This window comes from Hypanus sabinus, chromosome 13 (assembly GCF_030144855.1).
Source record: "Hypanus sabinus isolate sHypSab1 chromosome 13, sHypSab1.hap1, whole genome shotgun sequence".
Classification (NCBI taxonomy): Eukaryota; Metazoa; Chordata; class Chondrichthyes; order Myliobatiformes; family Dasyatidae; genus Hypanus; species Hypanus sabinus.
Window position 1 is genome coordinate 101,264,043 of NC_082718.1, and position 20,741 is coordinate 101,284,783.

At 39.0% G+C, this 20,741-nt stretch overlaps 1 protein-coding gene across 2 annotated transcripts in view; it reads left to right on the plus strand.

Annotated features, from left to right (window-relative positions):
* fbxw8 (F-box and WD repeat domain containing 8) overlaps window positions 1-20,741 on the plus strand; it is a 148,381-nt gene that overhangs the window by 8,410 nt on the left and 119,230 nt on the right. For both annotated transcript variants that reach the window (XM_059988303.1, XM_059988302.1), the window contains exons 2-4: window positions 3,579-3,683; window positions 4,242-4,406; window positions 10,591-10,679. In XM_059988303.1, the coding sequence (XP_059844286.1) occupies window positions 3,579-3,683; window positions 4,242-4,406; window positions 10,591-10,679 (359 nt within the window). The remainder of the gene's footprint in view (window positions 1-3,578; window positions 3,684-4,241; window positions 4,407-10,590; window positions 10,680-20,741) is intronic.

Consider the following 20,741-nt stretch of genomic DNA (forward strand, 5'->3'; position numbering starts at 1 on the left):
AAATCACAGGGTCATTGGGAGTTGTGTGAAGGTGCTTTCACATTCTGTTGGTCAAAACGAGCATGAAGTCATTGAGCTCATCTTAAGAAATACAAACATAGAAATATAGAAAACCAACAGCAGAATACGGCCCTTCGGCCCACAAAGTTGTGCCGAACATGTCCCTACCTTAGAAATTACTAGTGTAACACATAGCCCTCTATTTTTCTAAGCTCCATGTACCTATCCAAAAGTCTGTTAAAAGACCCTATCATATCCACCTCCACCACCTTTGCCGGCAGCCCATTCCACGCACTCACAACTCTCTGCATTTAATAAAAAAAAACCAAAAACTTGCCTCTGACATCCCCTCTGTACCTATTTCCAAGCACCTGAAACCTGTGCCCTCTTATGGCAGCCATTTAGGCCCCGGGAAAAAGCCTCTGACTATCCATACGATCAATGCCTCTCATCATCTTATACACCTCTATCAGGTCACCTCTTATCCTCCGTCGCTCCTAAGAGAGAAAGCCAAGTTCATTCAACCTGTTTTCATAAGGCATGCTTCCCAATTCAGGCAACATCCTTGTAAATCTCCTCTGCACCCTTTCTATGGTTTCCACATCCTTCCTGTAGTGAGTCGAGCAGAACTGAGCATAGTACTCCCAAGTGGGGTCTGACCAGGGTCCTATATAGCTGCAACATTACCTCTTGGCTCCTAAATTCAATTCCATGATTGATGAAGGCCAATAAACTACATGCCTTCATAACCACGGAGTCAACCAGCGCAGCAGCTTTGAGTGTTCTGTGGACTCGGACACCAAGATCCCTTTGATCCTCCACACTGCCAAGAGTCTTACCATTAATACTATATTCTGGCATCATATTTGACTTACCAAAATGAACTATTTCACACTTATCTGGGTTGAACTCCACCTCTCAGCCCAGTTTTGCATCCAATCAATGCCCCGCTGTAACCTCTGACAGCCCTTTACACTATCTACAATACCCCCAACCTTTGTGTCATCAGGAAACTTGCTAACCCATCCCTCCACTTCCTCATTCAGGTAATTTATAAAAATCACGAAGAGTAATGGTCCCAGAACAGATCCCTGAGGCACACCACTGGTCACGTACCTCCATGCAGAATATGGCCTGTCTGCAACCACTCTTTGCCTTCTGTGGGCAAGCCAGTTCTGGATCCACAAAGCAATGTCCCCTTGGATCCTATGCCTCCTTACTTTCTCAATAAGCCTCGCATGAGGTACCTTATCAAATGCCTTACTGAAATCTGTCCACACTACATCTACTGCTCTTCCTTCATCCTGGAGCGAAACCTTTTTGTTATTTATGTTGCTTGCTTTTACTTTGTAGGAGGCCCCTGAAGCAGCAGAGATAACTTCATTCACCACTACTATGAACTGATTCTATGGCATACAGACTCATTTTCAAGGGCTCATTGCAACCCAAGTTCTCAGTATTATTTTTATTTGCAGTTTGCCATCTTTTGCTATTGGTGTTTGTCAATTTTTATCTATTTATGTATAGTTTTTGTAAAATTTTATTGGATTTTTTTCCTGTAAGAAAGTGAATCTCAAGGTAGTATATGGTGACATATATTTTGATAATAAATTTACTTTGAACTTTGTAGTGAGGGAGCGTAGCAAAGAGTCACTGGACTGATTTCTGGGATGGTGGGATGACCATGTGATAAGAAATTAGGTTGATCAGATTTAAAGAGTTCAGAAGAATGAAAGGGGATTGAATTGAAACCTACAAATCCTGTCAGGGCTGAACTGATAGGATGCAATAAGGACATTTTCCCTAGCTTAGATGTCTGGAATGGTTCATCATTCTTGGCATAAGTTGTAAAATATTCTGGACTAAGATGAGGAGACAGTTAAGGGTAATGAGCCCTTGCACTACATTTTTTTTAAAAGAGAGACAATAAAAAAGGTATGAACAGAATTGGGTAAACAGCATGACTATATTCTTGGCTCACAGGGCTGAATGGCCTCCTGCTACTACATTTTAATGTTTTTGTTCAATTCCTTTTATTTAGGACATACTAAGTAAAACAGCCATTTATTGAACATCTGTAATTGGTCTGACAAAGTGCTAGTGTGCTACCTTGTAATACATCTTTTTTTCCTACATGGAAGATATTCCCACAGTGCTTTTGGTTGGGGAATTTCATGATTGAGACCCTATAATTAGAGGAAAAGGCAATAGTTTCAGAATGGTAAGTGACTTGTTGGGAACCTGCAGATTCTAGTGTTCCCACACACCTGCACCCTTGTTTTTCTTGGGGATAGAGGATAAGGAGATGTTCTCGGGGTAGTCTAGGCTAGTAACTGCAGTGCATTTAAAGAAAAATCTACAACGTAGCCACTGACTAGGCTGGATAAATGGGATACTATTCAGATAGGCTACTTTTTCCTTGATGGTTGAACTCCCTCACTGTTGTTGGAGCTACACTTATGAAGGGATGCTGCCATTTTGCCCTGATTACTTTGCAGATATGGAAAGTGGTGTCTGAAGATAAATCTTTTCTTGTAAGGTATCCAACTTCTGACTTGCTTTCTATATGGTTGGTGAAGTTGTGTTGTTGGTCAATGGTGACTCTCCCAGTATATTGGGGATGATTAGCAGCGATATTATATTAAAGGACATGTGGCTAGACACTCTTTTTGGCATTGGTCATTACCTAGCAGTTTTGTTGTTCAAATGTTGCTTGCACCTTGCCAAACCATACACATGTGTTCAGTAGTTACTTCTGCATTGAAGCAAGGAACGTTTCATTATCCATGAAGCTGCTTCTTGATTCAAACCTGCTTTGATGTGGGAGGCAGTCACACCCACCTTATTTCTGTAATTTAGTGCCTTGGTCCTTGATTGAAATAAGTCAGTAATGAGATGTTAAGCTGAATTGTGATGCCCAAATGGGCATTAATGGGTAAATATCGCTAGATAACACCATTAATGACACTTCTGTTTTAATAATTTGCATCAATCAACCGAAGTATTATATGTAGGGGAAACATTTTGTTGGTTTGAATTGGAATCCTTGCTTGGATTACCCAAGTACTGGTAAATTGATTAGAAATATTACCTTTGTGATATTAAGTGTGGATTATATCTATATTATTGCTGCTGTTCTTCAACAGAAAATGAAAAAATAAAACCCAAATGTACCATAGCTGGACTTATTAAAAAAAAATCTGAGTAATTTTGTATTGACTGAAGTTTTCTACAAATTAGTATAATTTAAAATCAAACAAATGATAAGTAACTCAAGCTAAAATATACCTACTCCAGCTTGAGATTTCAGATTGTAAATTACAAATTTTGTGGACATTCTGCCTTCCTTGAAATATGCAAGCAGTACCAAGTAAAATATTGTAGAAGGATTTGATGCTTCATTACAAGTTTGGGAATAAAGAAGCCTGTGCAAAAAAAAAAGGAAATAATGAGACTACAACAGGCATAATTCACGTAGTCAGAGGCAGAGACAGGTCACTGTATTTCATTTAAATATTTAATCCAACCCTTTGCTTTGAACTACATTATCTAATCTTGCACTTGTTCATATATTGCAGAATGAAATAAATGAAATTCCCTTTTTTGACATTGATCTACCATATGAGCTGGCACTGAGAATTTTTGAATATCTTGGCAGAACTGAACTTGGAAGATGTGCTCAGGTAACTGTGACTTGAATTACATTACGAAGAATATTTCAAGTACCTTTTTGTGTTTTCCATCTTGCATGTTTGAATAAACATTTCAGAATGTCCCTCATTGAGTGGAGCTTCGTACTAGGAGTCTTGAATTTGAATGTTAGAGACCAAGAGGGAAATTACAGGAAAAATGATGCTGAAATAGTCTGTGAATTTGGAACGGATGCCATCATATTCATTTTAATTCACACAGTACATTCAATTTCAACTTAAGGAAATGCTTTGCAATTCAACAAATATCAAGATAAAATTCATGATTTGTTTCCATTAATTTAAAAAAATTATTAGATTAAGCAAGGAATGATGTGAATGCAGGACTAATTATTAAAAATATATTTATTTAAAAACAATGGTCTTTAAAAGTACATGAATGATTAGGGCTAATTTCTTGATTTTTTTTAGGAATTAGTAAACATAAATGTAGCAATGGTAATATTCCTTCAAGCTAGAATTGAATGGCATATTAATAATCAGATGTGGAATATTTAATCTTCATGACGAAAGAACTTCTGTGTTTCTCAGGTGAGTAAGACATGGAAGGTTATTGCTGAGGATGAGGTACTTTGGTATAAACACTGCTTGAAGGAAGGTTACCAGACCAAGGCGGATATTGGTGACTTCACAGGCTGGAAGACTGTTTTACGAGAGTCGCTGCAGAAGAAAAAGACACTACGAACCAACTGGAAGGTAATCCACAATTCCTTAAAGCACTATTAGTTATTTCATTTAGTAACTGAGCTATAAGCATAACCAAGTTAAGCAGTGTAATTCTACGCAACCAAGAGTTGAAGAATCAGGAAGTTATGTTGTAGCTTTATAATACTCCAGTTAGACTACCTCTGGAGTTTTGCATTCAATTTTGGTTCCTCCATTACAGGAAGGATGTGGAGGTTATGGAGAGAATGCAGAAGAGATTCACCATGATATTTCCTGGATAAGAGGGCATGTACTGTGAGGAGAGGTTGGACAAACTTGGGCTATTTTCTTGAGAGGCAGAGGTTGAGGAGAGACCTGAATTAAATCGTTAAGATTATGAGATGCATGGAAAGAGAGGACAGTACTTGTTATAGAGTCAAAATGTCTACTAGAGTGCATGGTTTAAGATGAGGGGCTAAATTCAAAGAGATGTATGGGCAAGATTTTTTGTACAGAGTGGTGGGTGCTTGAGATGTGCTTCCAGGAGTGGTACTGAAGGCAAGTACAATAGAGGTATTTAAGAGGCTCTTATTGTGCCTCACATTAATGAGGTTCACATGAATGTGCAGAGAATGGAGGAATATCTAGACATTGTGTAGGCAGAAGGGATCAGTTTAGTTAAGTGATTAAATACTTATTTCATTAGTTTTTCACAATTATATTGGTCAAATTGGTCCTGTGCTGTACTGTTCTATTTAACCACTTTATTCATTTGAGTATAGTCATTAACAGAAAGAGAAAAGCTATTTAGGTACTTTGTCATTATGTTTTATACAGAAGTGAACTTTAAACAATAGTTATTAGATAGCATAAGAAAAGGAGTCCTGGCAAATTCACCAATCTGTAATAACGGCTGTTGAGACAAATTATTGCAACTTCACTCTTGCCCTAACAGAGATTGGAATTAGTATAAGACAGAAAATACACCTGTACCTTTGTGGTCTTTGTGCCCCAATTATTTATCAAAAGGGTATGCTAAGCTATTGAGGGAGGTGTCTATGATTGTTAATAAAGCGTTTGTTTCTCACTTTGTATGAACACAAAATCTTGTATTCCACTGTCAAAAATTAGTTATTTTCCTTGCTTGATATTTTTTAGTTCTGCTTTATTGTATAGTCAAACCAATAAAGATCTTTTATTGTTTTGGGGAAACTATTTTGAAATTCAGCTATTTTCAACCAAATCGAAGAAACTGAATGTTAATTTTCAGAACCAAAATACCTCCTTTAAAACTGAGATTCCTTCTTTACGAATAAACTCTTCTCAGGCTTCCAGCCGGGTGCAGACATTGATCTTAACTGATGTTTCGATGACAAACTCTGCCATCTTCATCAGGGATGATGTCTCATCTGGTGGTTATATATACCCCTGTTGTCTGTCGCTCCTGATTGGTTAGGCTTCATTCAATCAGGTTTCTGCTGTCCCACTTAATTTACTGTCAAATTCCAGATGTTACATAGTGCAAGAGCTTGGTCTTCGTTAAAATTCTTTTTCTCTACTTTTCAGTGGCTTCCTTTACCAAACAGTCCCAAAAGCCATTGGCGCCACACAGTAGTTTTGTACTGTCAAAGTCAATTCTATGACCATTGCGAATGCAATGTTCTACTACTGCCGATTTCTCCAGGTAACCCAAATGGATACGCCTCCTGTGCTCCTTAATCTAGCTTTTCACCATTTTTCCCATCTGGCTGATATGCGCTGCACTGCATTCACAGGGAATCCTATAAACGCCTGCCACCCTGAGTCCCAGGTCATCTTTGACCCACATAAGCTGTGGTTTGAGCTTCCTTATGGGTTTAGAACCATAGAACATTACAGCACAGAAACAGGCCTTTTGGCGTTTCATGGCTGTGCTGAACCATTTTTCTGCCTAGTCCCACCGACCTGCACCTGGCCCATATCTCTCCATACACCTCTCATCCATGTACCTGTCCAAGCTTTTCTTAAATGTTAAAAGTGAGCCCACATTTACAACTTCATCTGACAGCTCATTCCACACTCCCTCCACCCTCTGTGTGAAGAAGCTCCCCCTAATGTTCCCTTTAAACTTTTCCCCCTTCACCCTTAACCCTTGTCCTCTGGTTTTTTTCTTCCCTAGCCTCAGTGAAAAAAGCCTGCTTGCATTCACTCACTCTATCTATACCCATCATAATTTTATATACCTCTATCAACTCTCCCCTCATTCTTCTACGTAGATTGATAGTACACAGGGGTTTGTGGATGATATTAATCTCATATTTCTTCAGGATTCTGGTGATCCTTCCAGAAACTGTGGAAATATAGGGGAAATGGGTGGTAGAATAGATGGAAGTCTCGCTGTAGGTGAGAACTGGAATTTGATTGTAAACTAGGTGGGATAGAGGAAACCTGATTGGATGAAGACCAACCAATCAAGAGGGACGGACAATAGGGGTACATATACCACCGAACTAGACATGCCTCAGCATCATCCTTGATAAAGATGACAGTTTGTCATTGAAACATCAGTTAAAATCGATGCCTGTACCCAGCTGGAAGTCTGAGAAGAATTTATTCGTCATTTATTCATGGCCGATTAGGAAAAGGGGAGATGCAATGAGACCTGGGTGTCATTGTACACCAGTCATTGAAGGTGGGCATGCAGGTACAGCAGGCGGTGAAAAAGGCAAATGAAATGTAGGCATTCATAGCAAAAGGATTTGAGTACAGGAGCAGGGAGGTTCTTCTGCAGTTATACAAGGCCTTGGTGAGACTGCACCTGGAGTATCGTGTGCAGTTTTGGTCCCCTAATCTGAGGAAAGACATTCTAGCCATAGAGGGAATACAGAGAAGGTTCACCAGATTGATTCCTGGGATGGCAGGACTTTCATATGAAGAAAGACTGGATCGACTAGGCTTATACTCACTGGAATTTAGAAGATTGAGGGGGGATCTTAGTGAAACGTATAAAACTCTAAAAGGATTGGACAGGCTAGATGCAGGAAGATTATTTCCGATGTTGGGGAAGTCCAGAACGAGGGGTCACAATTTAAGGATAAAGGGGAAGCCTTTTAGGACCGGGATGAGGAAAAACTTCTTCACACAGAGAGTGGTGAATTTGTGGAATTCTCTGCCACAGGAAACAGTTGAGGCCGGTTCATTGGCTATATTTAAGAGGAAGTTAAATATGGACCTTGTGGCTAAAGGGATCGGGGGTATGGAGAGAAAGCAGGTACAGGGTTCTGAGTTGGATGATCAGTCATGATCATACTGAATGGCGGTGCAGGCTCTAAGGGCTGAATGGCCTACTCCTGCACCTATTTTCTATGTTTCTATATACACCAGAAAAGTACTAGATCCTTTTTCCTTTCTTACAATTATTTTCCCTCCCTTTTCTGAAGGTACTGGCTTTTAAGGGATATAATTCCATAAGTAACAGTTACTCATCCAAATTGCCTTTTCCGTTTCTGTCTATGCATATTTTTACTAACTGCTCCAGTGAACTGAGGCCAGTTTTAGTGCCTCATTTGAGATCAGTGAACACTGGCACAGATTGTAAAATGAACCTGGCAAAAGGTGGTCAGGGGACATTGCTTCTGCATTATGCACTGCTTTAATTTATTGTTAGCCTGGTTGTGTGGAGAAGGATTTTCGCTTTTTGTGAGTGTCACAGCACTTTATTTGCTAGAGTAAATCTGTTTCTGTAATAACATCAAGCTGAATTTTGACAGCTTTCAATCATGCAGACCTTTGTAAGTACTTACTGTTGAATGCAAATTTGTTTATTTTGTTTTCTAGCCAGTTTACAGAATTGAACGTTTTCTCGATTGGCATGAATGCCTCTAATTTTTAAAGGGCTAGAGTATTTTTTTCAATCAAATCCAAAGGCAACTCCCTCAAAATCTTCTTTCCATCCATCCTCTTTTCGCAGTCTCTACGTGGTGCTGGAACCAATACAAGCGAATTTGCGGTAGATGGAAAAGTGGGTGACAGCTTGAATTCAGAAACAGTCTGCTCTATATCTCTGGTCCTATAAATTTCTAACTTATTTAGCCTACAGGAAGCTATGTTGAGAGAATGACCTCATTGATGCCAGTACATCTCAGATGGTTCATAATGGTGCTCACTCATGCAACAAAACAAAAACAGCTTCTGTTGCTCAGTGAATTAAAGTCTTGCACAAAATAGCACATGCGTAATCTTTACCAAGAGTAGTCGTCGCCACCACCAACTGTGCCTACACAACTACCTCTGCCAGCTCCCCGGATATTTTCAATAATTAAATACCACATTGCACATCTGCATCTGTGGGAGATATAATAGATTAGAGTAAAAACAAATGAATAATGCTGTATGCTTGATAAGTCTGTTACAAATGCTTGATAAGTCTGTTACAATTCAGTCTTGTTATTGGTTTGAATTACTGTTGATAGTATTAATTTATGGACAAGCTGCCCTGCTTGTTCATAAGTCAAAAAGTTTTATTTTGGAGATGCAGATTTACGGTTGTATGCCAATGCTTTACCACTTGTTCTTGATCTCACTATGTATCATGACACTGGCACAATGGCTAGAATCAGAATCAGGTTTAGTATCACCAGCATATGTTGTGAAATGTTTTTATTAATCGGAGTTTTTATTAATGGACAGGTTACATCATCAAAGGCTTAAAATATTTTCCATGCGTTACATAATAGTTTATTTTCATTCTAAATTGCCCAACTGATATGTAAATGACCAGCGTCATGATCTTGTGGACATCTATAATTATTGCCTGGATTGGAGGACTTAAGTTATAAGAAGAGTTTGGAAAAGCTAGCTTTTTTTCCCTCTCTGGAGCAAAGGAGGCTGAGAGTTGAGCTGAGAAAAGTATGCAAAATTAAAAGAGGCTTAAATAGGCAGATGGACAGAATCCTTTTCTCAAGTTGGGATATAATAAACAAAGGGGCATAAATTCATTTCCCTGATGCTGTCTGACGTGAGTTCCTCCAGCAACTCATGTGTGTTGCTGTGGATTTCTAGCATCTGCTGAATTTCACCTGTGTATGATCATTGTCTTTGCCTATGTAGTGTCAATGGGCAGCACAGTAGCATAGTGGTTAGTACAACACTTTACAGTACAGGCGACCCAGGTTCAATTCCCACAGCTGCCTGTAAGGTGTTTGTATGTTTTCCCTGTGACCGTGTGGTTTCCTTCCCGGTGCTCCAGTTTCCTCCCACAGCCCACTGAATTAAATAGTGGGGTTACTGAGCAGCTTGGCTGGAAGGGCCTATTCCATGCTCTATCTCAATGTTAAATAAATAAATCTGAATGTCCCACACCAAAGATTGGTTTTACTAGCCTTAAGGTATGTGTTGAAGTTAAATTGTGAATAGGTTTTATTTCCTGAAGAATTATTCACATAATTTCATAACTCCTGAATAATCCATAACTGCATTTCAAATGGTGTATTTCCTCTATTATGTCAATGATGGCAATGTTTTGGCTATGATTATGTAATGATTAATTACAGATTATCCACTGGTTATGAATTTAGGTACAGCCCATAAGTGTGAATGGGTATTTGGGAGATTCCAAACATAAGTTAGTGGATTTGATAGCTGCTGTAAAGCTGCAGGCATCTTCTGTCACTTACAAACTTGTTCTTGGCTGCATTTCCATTATGCAAATTAGATTACAAACAGCTCAAAGAAACAGAACCCTATAGCACCCTGGGGAAGGCCTGTAAATGTTATATTTTCTATATGTTACTAATAAGAGACAGATCTTTCTGCCTGTGTCCCTGTATGCTAATTGTTTTAAAACTTAGTCTCTTGAAACCAATTCAACACCTTTCATCAAAAACCTAAACCTATTAAATAATTTCTATAGCATGATTCTGTCTTGTGTCTCAAATGTCTAAATTACAAGTGTTCTAACTACTTTCCCATGTTAAACTCTAAATTTCAGTTTTGTATCCATATTTAAATATTGTCAATATTGACAAAGCAGTAGATGTTCTTTACTTTGGCTGGTAAGTTTGAAGTGATCAAACTGCATCTTAATACAAGTTCCCATTAACTTAGTGTGGGTTACAGTTGCACACACAAATCCAGGTTTCTGCTGATTTATTTTAGTGAGCATTATGTACAAGATTTGTTGTGAAAGTGATAATTAAATGTGATTAAGCTTGAATGTTTCTTTTGATGTTCTTCAAGACTTTCTTATTTCCTACAGAATCGTATTGGAGCTGCAAGCCAGTTACAGTATGATGTTGGAGGAATATTATGTGATGCACATTCATGCAATGGAATGGTAGTTTCTGGGTAAGAAAATGTCAAAGTAATTGAATTTTTCAACCTTACCATGACATTGCCATAGAGATAAGAATAATAAGATAACTCCAGGAGTAGCTAGATGGCAACAATCTTATTGAGGGTTAGGGGCCAAATAAATGTGAGGTTAAAATGTTTCTAATTTATTTGATTTAAAAACAAATTATGAGTTGTATGCATAAGTTAAAATTTCAAAGTACATTTGTTATCAAAGTATGTGTGCCGTATACAACCCTGCAGACTGCCACGTAACATAGATTTGCCTTCCTGCAGACAGCCATGTAATACAGAAACAACATGGAACCCATTCAAAGTAAACAAGAAACACCCATCGCTCAAATAAAGAACAAATCACTCATACGGCGGAAAACAAACGAATAACACACAAAATATTACACATCAAACTGCCGAGTCCTTTAAACAGTCTAGAAATGTTTAGTTTAGTTCAGTTCAGTTCAATTTAGTGCTGTGTTGTTCGTTGACTGCATGCCGCTGATCCATTCTGCCCCGATCAAACTCACACAAAATAGCAATAAAAAAGGAGAAACCAGAAACATGTATAACATGTATAACATGAACTGCAGAGCCCTATAAAAATGAGTCCAATTCGCAAACTCTGCCAATCAAACCTTACCCAAAGCCCTGCACCTTCCTCTGGCGGCAGCGAGCAAGAGGGAGAGCGAGATCTATCAAATGAAACAGATGGCTCTGAACACCCGCTTGCCTTCGGCTCTTCTCTTTGTTGATGTCAATCTTTCATTCTTGCTCAACACTTACGTTGCTGAGTTGGTTGAGAATTGGATCTGATTATGGGTCCGTGCTCTGCCATTAGTCCTTACATTTCGCTCCCAGCCTTGCTGTTGACCATTCTGTATTCCTTTAGAGACAGCAAAAGTGCCAGATTGCTCAGTCAGCCCAAAAAATACATTGTCAACATGTAAATTACAGGCTTCCATTGCACACAGATTAGTAGTAGAAGTATATTTAAAAAAGGGAGAACAAGTAGTAGTTTTGTGAACTGTCTGCAGGATGTCATGTTATTCCTGTTGGTCACTGGCACCATCTTGGTGAAAGGACGCTATGCTGACGACTCCATCCATTTGCTAATGGTACATATTGTCCTGGAACATAAGACTCCAGTGCTATAACCAGGAGGGTGAATGGTTCCATTGTCTTAGTTTTATCCAGTGCTTCAGCTGTTTCTTGATATCATATAGAGTGAGTTCAGCTTTGTTATTGGCACACATACTGAGCCCCTCCATTGTTGATAGCCTTTTATCCTCCTCCTCCCCTTACCAATTTCATTCATGACTAAATATATCAAAACTGCAGGGCTTTAATATAATTGGTTGTGGCTTGCTTAACTCTGCTCTTTGCAGGCTCAATGTATATAATTTAATTGGATTTTCTTTACAATTTATGTTATACTACGTATGTTTAATATGCTTGTAAATTCTCTCTCAATGTAAGAAAAATTTAAAACCTTTCAAATATCCTTAATTGATGGGAATAAGTATTTTATCATTGTGTAATGTGTATAGTGACTTCAGTTTTACTTTGGATAACAATATTATGAATTTTCATTGCACTTATTATTGTAAATATGTGTGGGGAAAGAAATGGAACAGTAATTTTTGGATGTAAACAATGAAACAGCATATAAAATTTGATGGACTTTTGAAGTACTCCATGCACTTTGGGTGTGAAGATGAAATTGCTTTTTACGTTAGCCAATATTTTAACCCCAACCAGTGGAATGTTTTCCCTTGAAGCCCATTAACTTTAGTATTATCAAGGATCTTTATCGCTTGTCTCAGTCAAATTCTACATGGCAGCCGATCTAAAGCTCGACTCTGGAATTCTCTTCTTTCTTCCTTATTTTGACCAGTGTTGTAATGCGGTCTGGATCTGAGTAATCCTGGCACACCACAAATTAAGCATTGATGAGCAGATTATAGTAAAATGAGGGGTGTTTGGCAGCAATATTGGCAACACCGGCCATTTGCTGATGGCACAAAATGTTCTGGAGCATGGGACTCCAGTGTTTTAAACAGGAGGGTGGTTGGTCCCATTGTACTTTTTCTATCCAGTGCTTCAACTGCTTCTTGATGTCATACAGAGTATACAGAATTTGTATTGGCTGAAGACTGATTTCAAATATTGAAGATTCTTCAGTAGAAAGCTGAGATGGATTATTCATTTGATCATTCCTGTTAAGTTAATTGTTAACAGTTCAGCTTATTTCTCGGCACTCATGCTGAGACCCTCCATCAGTGATAATGGGGTCCTCCTCCTCCTCTTCCTTTCCCCCTTACCTGTTTCATTGCCCAGTCTCGTTCATGACTAAATATGTCAAAACTGCAGAACTTTGATTTGATTGCATAACTCTGCTTATTGCAAGCTGTTTATGCTCAGTAGCTGAATCAATTGTAGATTATATATTTTGAGTCCTTGGAGCATTATATCCACAATCTTCCAACACAAATGACTTGGAAATATTAGTTCTACATATATTTTTGGAGGCCAGTGGATGAATTGGCTTGATTGCATAATATGAGTTTGTCTCAGATTAGTTAGAAGATTTGATCTTAATTTTTTATTGGGTGGCTGGGCCTTATTAATTAGAAATAATAAACTATCATACAGTGTTGCCTTGATCACTCATGGCTGTGAGTTAAAAGTGTCTATAGAGAAAAAACTTTGAAAATTTATGGATCTCTTCTCAGTTTTGAAGAAATGTATTCCATCCTGAAAACTCCTGAAATAATATACCATATTGGGATACAAAAAAGTGACCTGGCTTTTGTATTGTTGACATTTAACTCCACTTTAGCTCTGCTTTAAACAAGCTAATTGCTAAATAACAAAACAATATCTCAAGGTTGAAGTAATTGTGTCTGGCATAATTGCTAATTCATTCTGATTAATCGTTACTTTTTTAAGATTTCCTTGACTGAATCATATTAATCGCCATTTCTGGATGGAAATGCAGTAGGGGAAAATGGTGTTCAGTGAAGGAAAAATAAATCATGTCCAGAATATTGGATATTTTGTTCTAATAAGCAGCTGAATGTCTTAAACATGGTCATGTTTGTAGTTCTTTTTAAAGGTTCATAACATTAGTTATTTTGTCCAATTCAGTAAACAAATGCCTTCTGTGATCTTAGTCTGATTGTTTAGTTCTTGAATATTGTAGTAGGAGATTAAATATGATTTTAAAGATATTATGTAGCTAAAATTTAACCAAGAAAATAAAGTATTTGCTGTAATTTTGAATGAAGGCATTCCGTTTGGAGCTTGGTACTCTGAATGGCCAGTTGTGAAATGGTTGGGAAAGTACTTTCCTCATGGTTTTCTGTTCTAGAAGTGAAGAGAAATCGCACTCTGTCAGAATAGTAATGTGGAATCAGGGTCAGGTTAGATAAGTTTCTCACTTTCCTCTCCTATTTCTTTTAGCTACTTCATATCTGTAGCACCCTTTCTACTGCTCAAGCTTGCTTGCTCAACTTTGTAGATTCTTACTTCAAAGTATAATAATTGAATTGACTTTATTACTTACATCCTTCAGATACGAGGAGTAAAAATCTTTACGTTACGTCCAGTCAAATGTGTAATTATAGTAATTTATAATAAATAGAATGTACAACAGGATAACCAGTATAACATAGAAAAATAGTTCTGTCAGCATGAATTAAACAGTCTGATGGTCTGATGGAAGAAGCTGACCCAGAGCCTGTTGGTCCTGGCTTTTATGCTGCGATACTGTTTCCCGGATGGTAACAGCTGGAATAGATTATGGTTGGGGTGATTTGGGTCTTCAATGATGCTTTCAGCCCTTTTTACACACCTTTCTTTGTATATGTCCTGAACAGTGGGAAGTTTACATCTACAGATGTGCTGGGCTGTCCGCTCAACTCTCTGCAGAGTCCTGCGATTGAGGGAAGTATAGTTCCCATACCAGGCCGTCCGTAACACAGCCAGTCAGGATGCTCTCAATCATGACCCTGTAGAAAGTTCTTAGGATTTGGGAGCCCATACCAAACTTCTTCAACCGTCTGAGGTGAAAGAAGTGCTGTTGTGCCTTTTTCACCACATAGCCGGTGTGTACAGACCACATGAGCTCCTCAGTGGTGTTTATGCCAAGGAACTTAAAGCTGTTCACCCTCTCAACCGCAGGTCCATTGATGTCAATAGGGGTTAGCCCGTCTCCTTTCCTCCTGTAGTCCACAACCAGCTCCTTTGTTTTTGAAGCGTTGAGGGAGAGGTTGTTTTCTTGACACCACTGTGTCAGGGTGATGACTTCCTCTCTGTAGGCTGCCTCATTATTATTTGAGATTAGGCCAGTTAGTGTAGTGTCGTCAGCAAATTTAATTAGCAGATTGGAACTGTGGGTGGCGACACTGTCATGGGAATACAGAGAGTAAAGAAGGGGGCTTAGTATGCAGCCCTGAGGGGCACCTGTGTTGAGGGTCAGGGGGCAGAGGTGAGGGAGCCCACTCTCACCACCTGCCGGTGAGTTCCTTTGTCAGCCCGGATGTGTTGCATCACATTAGACTGATTGCATTATAAATTTCTCACTTATTTACCTTTCATTTGCAACATTATGCAGATATAAATATTTGAAAGTTGAGGTGATGTGGTTACCCTATTTGGAGTTCATGACCACAATAGAAGTATTGTCTTACAATCTTAAAGCTGAGCTTGGATGACCCTTCATATTTTATTTATGCACCCAATTGTTTGTTGAACTAGAATTGACAGCACTGTGCTACTAATAAAGCTTTGAGGACATTTGTTAGATCAGTAATCTGTTCTCATTGTTGCTGAATTTTGTTAATCCTTATGTACAATTTGATTTTGTGTGGGGAAAAATCATTGATTTTTATTATAATTGTGAATTACAGTATATTGTAAGATTTATTAGAAGATAGTTATAGAATGTTTCTATAAAGTATATAATTTCTTCAATTTACAACCTTACACTGATCATGAGGCTTCAAAAGCACTGAATTTGTTGGAATTCTGAGTCATTCTGAAAATAATTTGATACATAAATTTAATCTTTTCTACTTTCTGCATGAAATTCGTGAAAACCTTTGCAATGCTTTTATACTATCGATATGCTGGTGCTGAAAGTTGTTCAACTTTGTTTTTTGGTTGTATGTTAAAGTGTGAATGTCCCATTCTCAAAACATTTAAAACGTGGCGCTGGATGGGAGCTAGAGGATTAAGAAAGACTGGTGTACCCTGTCTATTGTGCTTCCACTCAAAAAAATCAATGGATTGTTTTGTTTCACTGTGGAGTACAAACCATAATTTAACATTTAAGGTAAAAAGACAAGAGGACAATTTAATAGTCTTGTTGTCTTTAAGTAGGATTGGAATAAATGACCAACATAAACCCCTTGTATGTAGTTTATTGGCTAAGCGTTAAATGTAAGTTCTCTAAGAAATTGTTACTTTATTTAATAACAGAGGCATTGCAACAGGAGAAAGCATAGAACAATAAAATATTCAGCTTGTCATTAGTTGTAGTGTAAATGTTAGAATTTATTATTTGGTATTTGGTAACAGGACTTTTTTAAATAAAAGTCATAATGTGGCAGATCTTCAGTCAAGATCCACCAAATTTGCTGCTGCTCATGGAGTGTCAACTTTCTGAGAGTTCTCAGACATTGCAAAGCCCTTCTCACAATCATCTACGTTGGAAGAGGCTTACAATTGGATATCCATGATGTCATACTAACAGCACCTTCACTGTCTTAGACTTCACTTAGAGTCCACCTTCACTGGGCACTTTTGTCTATATTGTTACCTCTGAGGTTTGGAGTTAATTTGAAGACTATGCCAAAGGCATTGACCACAGGTAACTAACAATGAGGTGCCAGCTTGCTGTAGCTAAAGTACTGGACTGCTAAATTCCAAGAGCTCTAGGCCACAGACAGAGTTAAGAGATCTTAAAAACAGTAAATCAGGGCAAAGTACTGAAGTCCTTCCAGGTCTAATAATAAATCAAAGAAGTAACAAGAGGAACCTTCACAATATGCCCATTCCCAATGATCATGGATTCTAGTGGAAAAGAAAAGTGAAAATTTTGCAACTATCTGAAATTTAAAGCATTCAGTGGAAGATCCATTTTTTGCCATCTTGTGAAGAACCTACCATCTTTTGAAGACAGTTATTAATTCATTCCATTACATGTTAGGAAACAAAAGATTATATTCTGACTGCAGTGATGAAAATTTTGCTGCAGAACTATTGGTGTTTTGTGCCTATTGCTAAGGGTGACAGTAATAATAACTGTTACTACAATATTAATGGTGCTATAGTGATATTATTACTACTATATACAACAATACTATTATATTATGCTGCCCTTTATTTGTCAGTATGAAAATTTCAACAGTGTGACCTGTTTGCAACTACCAGATAAATTCAAAGAGCATTTGGGCTAAAAGCAATCAAGCGGGATTAGCTCCGAAAGGGACCTTGTGTGACAAGGACAAGTTGGGCTGAAAGGCCTGTTTCTGTACTGCATAATTCTTTCATTGTGAATTTCCAAATGGTCACATTCAGCTCCTTAACGCTATTCTCAATCATCAGAAAATTAATACAATTTGTTGTCAATGCTAATATCAAGGGGAATTTACCATAAATACTCAATTTTTCCCTGCTTGGACCAGTCTATACATAACAAAGACAATGGATTATAAAGGTGAATTGACTACAGTTGTCAATAGCATCAATGAACCTGAGGTCTGTGTGAATCAAGTGGAAAATTCACCACTTGATGGAGCCCTACTTGGCTCCATCCTAGTACTTTTGTTGATTTGAAGCTAATGGTATGGACTAGTTGTGTGTCAGTATCAGAATCAGGTAGCGATGCCTCAACAAGGCGATGTCCATCATTAAGGACTCCCATCACCCAGGACATGCCCTCTTCTCATTGGCACCATTAAGCAGGAGCTATCGGAGACTCTAATTCATTGTTTTAGGAGCAGCTTCTTCCCCTCTGCCACCAGATTTCTGAACGGGCAATGAATCCACAAACACTACTTAATTTTCTCTCTTTGCCCTACTTGTTTAATTGTTAATTATGTATGCCATTGTACTGCTACCACAAAGCAACAAATTTCACAATGTATGCCAGTGATATTAAACCCGATTCTGATTCTGTCACAGCTACAGAAGTTCTTCAAATTACATTTTTATAGGCATCTGTCAGTCTCGTGAGATCATGGAATTGAGCCTTGGAAGGTTTCCAGGGCACAGGCCTGGGCAGAGTTGTAAGGAAGACCGGCAGTTGCCTAAGCTGCAAGTCTTCCCCTCTTCATGTGACTGATGTTGTCCAAGGGAAGGGCACTAGGACCCAAGCAGCTTGGCACTGGTGTAGTCGCAGAGCTGGATGTTGTTAGGTGCCTTGCTCAAGGACACAACACACTGCCTCAGCTGAGGCTGGAACCAGTCACTTTCAGAGCACTAGACTGATGCCTTATCCACTAGGCCACATGCCAACACACACATTTTTAACTGCTTTATAAATGAATTTCACTTCACTATAATGTCAGAACTGTGCGTATTTATGTATGTGTATGCAAATCTCATGTTTAAGATGAGAGAATTTGTTGAGTGCAATTGAAATGATGGGAAATATGGCAAATTGAGGAAAAATAGTTGCCACAAACTGGTTTATGGGTTGTAAAAGAGCATTATTGGTCTTTTATGGGAACAAAGGAGATTGAGAATAAGATTTATAGAGTAATTATTTATAATTATCCACATAAGTAGTTAATACTAAAAGTTATCATGAAATGTTGTCCTAAAAGCCTATATCATTGACATACTTGGGTCATGTTGACTAAAATGTGAATAGATTCAGTTACCTGAAGGTTAAATCAAAAATTTGTTATTGTATGGCAAATAGTTATATTAGAGAGCAACCATTGTTTTGGAGTGTGCCAGTCTTTAGAGTGGCTTTGGCTGATTGGGCTTGCACGAAGTCAGGTTTGGGTGAAGTAAATTGTATTGTAAGTTACACTCTCTGTTCTTATTTGTTCATTTTTCATCTATTAGTGCATAGTATAGTGAGAATGACTCAAGGGTCAGTGTTTCATACTGTGTGTGGGATGTGCGAAGTCCTGGAGACCTCCAGTCTCCCAGATAAACACATCTGCACCAGGCGCACTGTGCTGCAGTTCCTGTGAGAGCATATTAAGGAACTGAAGCTGCAGGTTGATGACCTCTGACTCATATGGGAGAAGGAAGAGGAGATAGACAGGAGCTACATGGAGGTAGTTACCCTAGTTTACAGGAGGCAAGTAATTGGGTGACTGTCAGGAGAAGGAGGGGAAGTGCACAGCCAGTGCAGAGTACACCTGTGGGTGTTTCCCTCAGTAATAAGTATATAACTTTAGATACTATTGAGGAGAACAGCCTTCTGGGGGGAGCCACAATAACCGGATCTATGGCACTGACTCTGATGCTGTGGCTTAGGAGAGCAGAGAGGTGCAGAAGACTGCAGTGTTGCTAGGAAGTTCCTTAGTCAGAGGAACAGAGACTAGGGTCTGTGGGCACGATAGGGACACCCAATTGGTATGTTGCCTCCCTGGTGCCAGGATCAGGGATCTCTCAGATCAGGTGCATGGCATTCTCAAGGGTGAGGGTGAGCAGCCAGAATTCTTGATACATATTGGCACCAGTGACACAGGTATATAAAGTGAGGAGGTCCTGGACAGAGATTTTAGGGAGCTAGGTAGAAAGCTGAGAAAGAGGTCCTCCAGGGTAATAATTTTTGTTGCAAAGTTTTGACTGGGCTTCGGCCCTCTCTTCCCCTCCCCCCCCCCACCCCCCCCCCCCCCCCATATTCCTGATGAAGAGTCTCAGCCCGAAACATTGGCTACTCTTTTCTCATGGATGCTGCCTGACCTGCTGAGTTCTTCCAGCGTTGTGTACATAATAATTTCTGTATTGCTGCCTGTGCCACGTGCCAGTATGAATAAAAATAGGATGATTTGGCAGGTGAATGTGTGGCTGCTGAGGAACTGATGCAGGGCCAGATTTATGGATCACTGGGATATATTCTGGGGAAAGTTTGACCTGTACAAAAGGGACGGGTTGCACCTGAACCTGAAGAGGTCCAATATCCTTGTGGGCAGATTGGGTGGGTTTAAACTAGTTTGGTAGAGTGATAGTGCTGAAGATGAGGTAGTTGTTTCACAAATGGAGGCAATGTGTAGTGAGATTCCTAGCAAGAAGAGGCTGATGATAGGGCAAAATTACAATATAAAAGAGAGGTGAGAGCATTTGTCAAACCGCTGAAAAACAATTCTGGAGAGGTAGTAATACAGGGACAAGGATTGTTGAGTGAACTGGGTAAGTATTTTGCATCATTCTTCACTGCAGAAGACACTAGCAGCATGGTGGAAGTTCCAGGTATCAGGGGTCATGAAGTGTGTGAAGTTACTGTTACTAAAGAGAAGTTTCATGGGAAACTGAAAGGTAGATAAGACACCTGGACCAGATGGTGGACACCCCAGAGTTCTGAAAGAGGTGGTTGAGGAGATTGTGGAGGCATTACTAATGATCCTTCAAGAACCACTGGATTCTGGAATGGTTCCGGAAGAGTGGAAGATAGCAAATGTCACTCCACTCTTCAAGAGGGGAGAGGAATAGAAGAAAGGAAATTACAAGACCATAAGATATAGGAGCAGAAGTAGGCCATTTAGCCCATCGAGTCTGCTCCACTATTCAATCATGGGCTGATCCAATTCTTCCAGTCATCCCCATTCCCCTGCCTTCTCCCCATACCCTTTGATGTCATGGCTAATCAAGAACCTATCTATCTCTGCCTTAAGTGCACCCAATGACTTGGCCTCCACAGCTGCTCGTGGCGACTAATTCCACAGATTTACCACCGTCTGACTAAAGTAATTTCTCCACATCTGTTCTAAATGGATGTCCTTCAATCCTGAAGTCATGCTCTCTTGTCCTAGAATCCCCTACCCTGGGAAATATCTTTGCCATATCTAATCTGTTCAGCCCTTTTAAAATTAT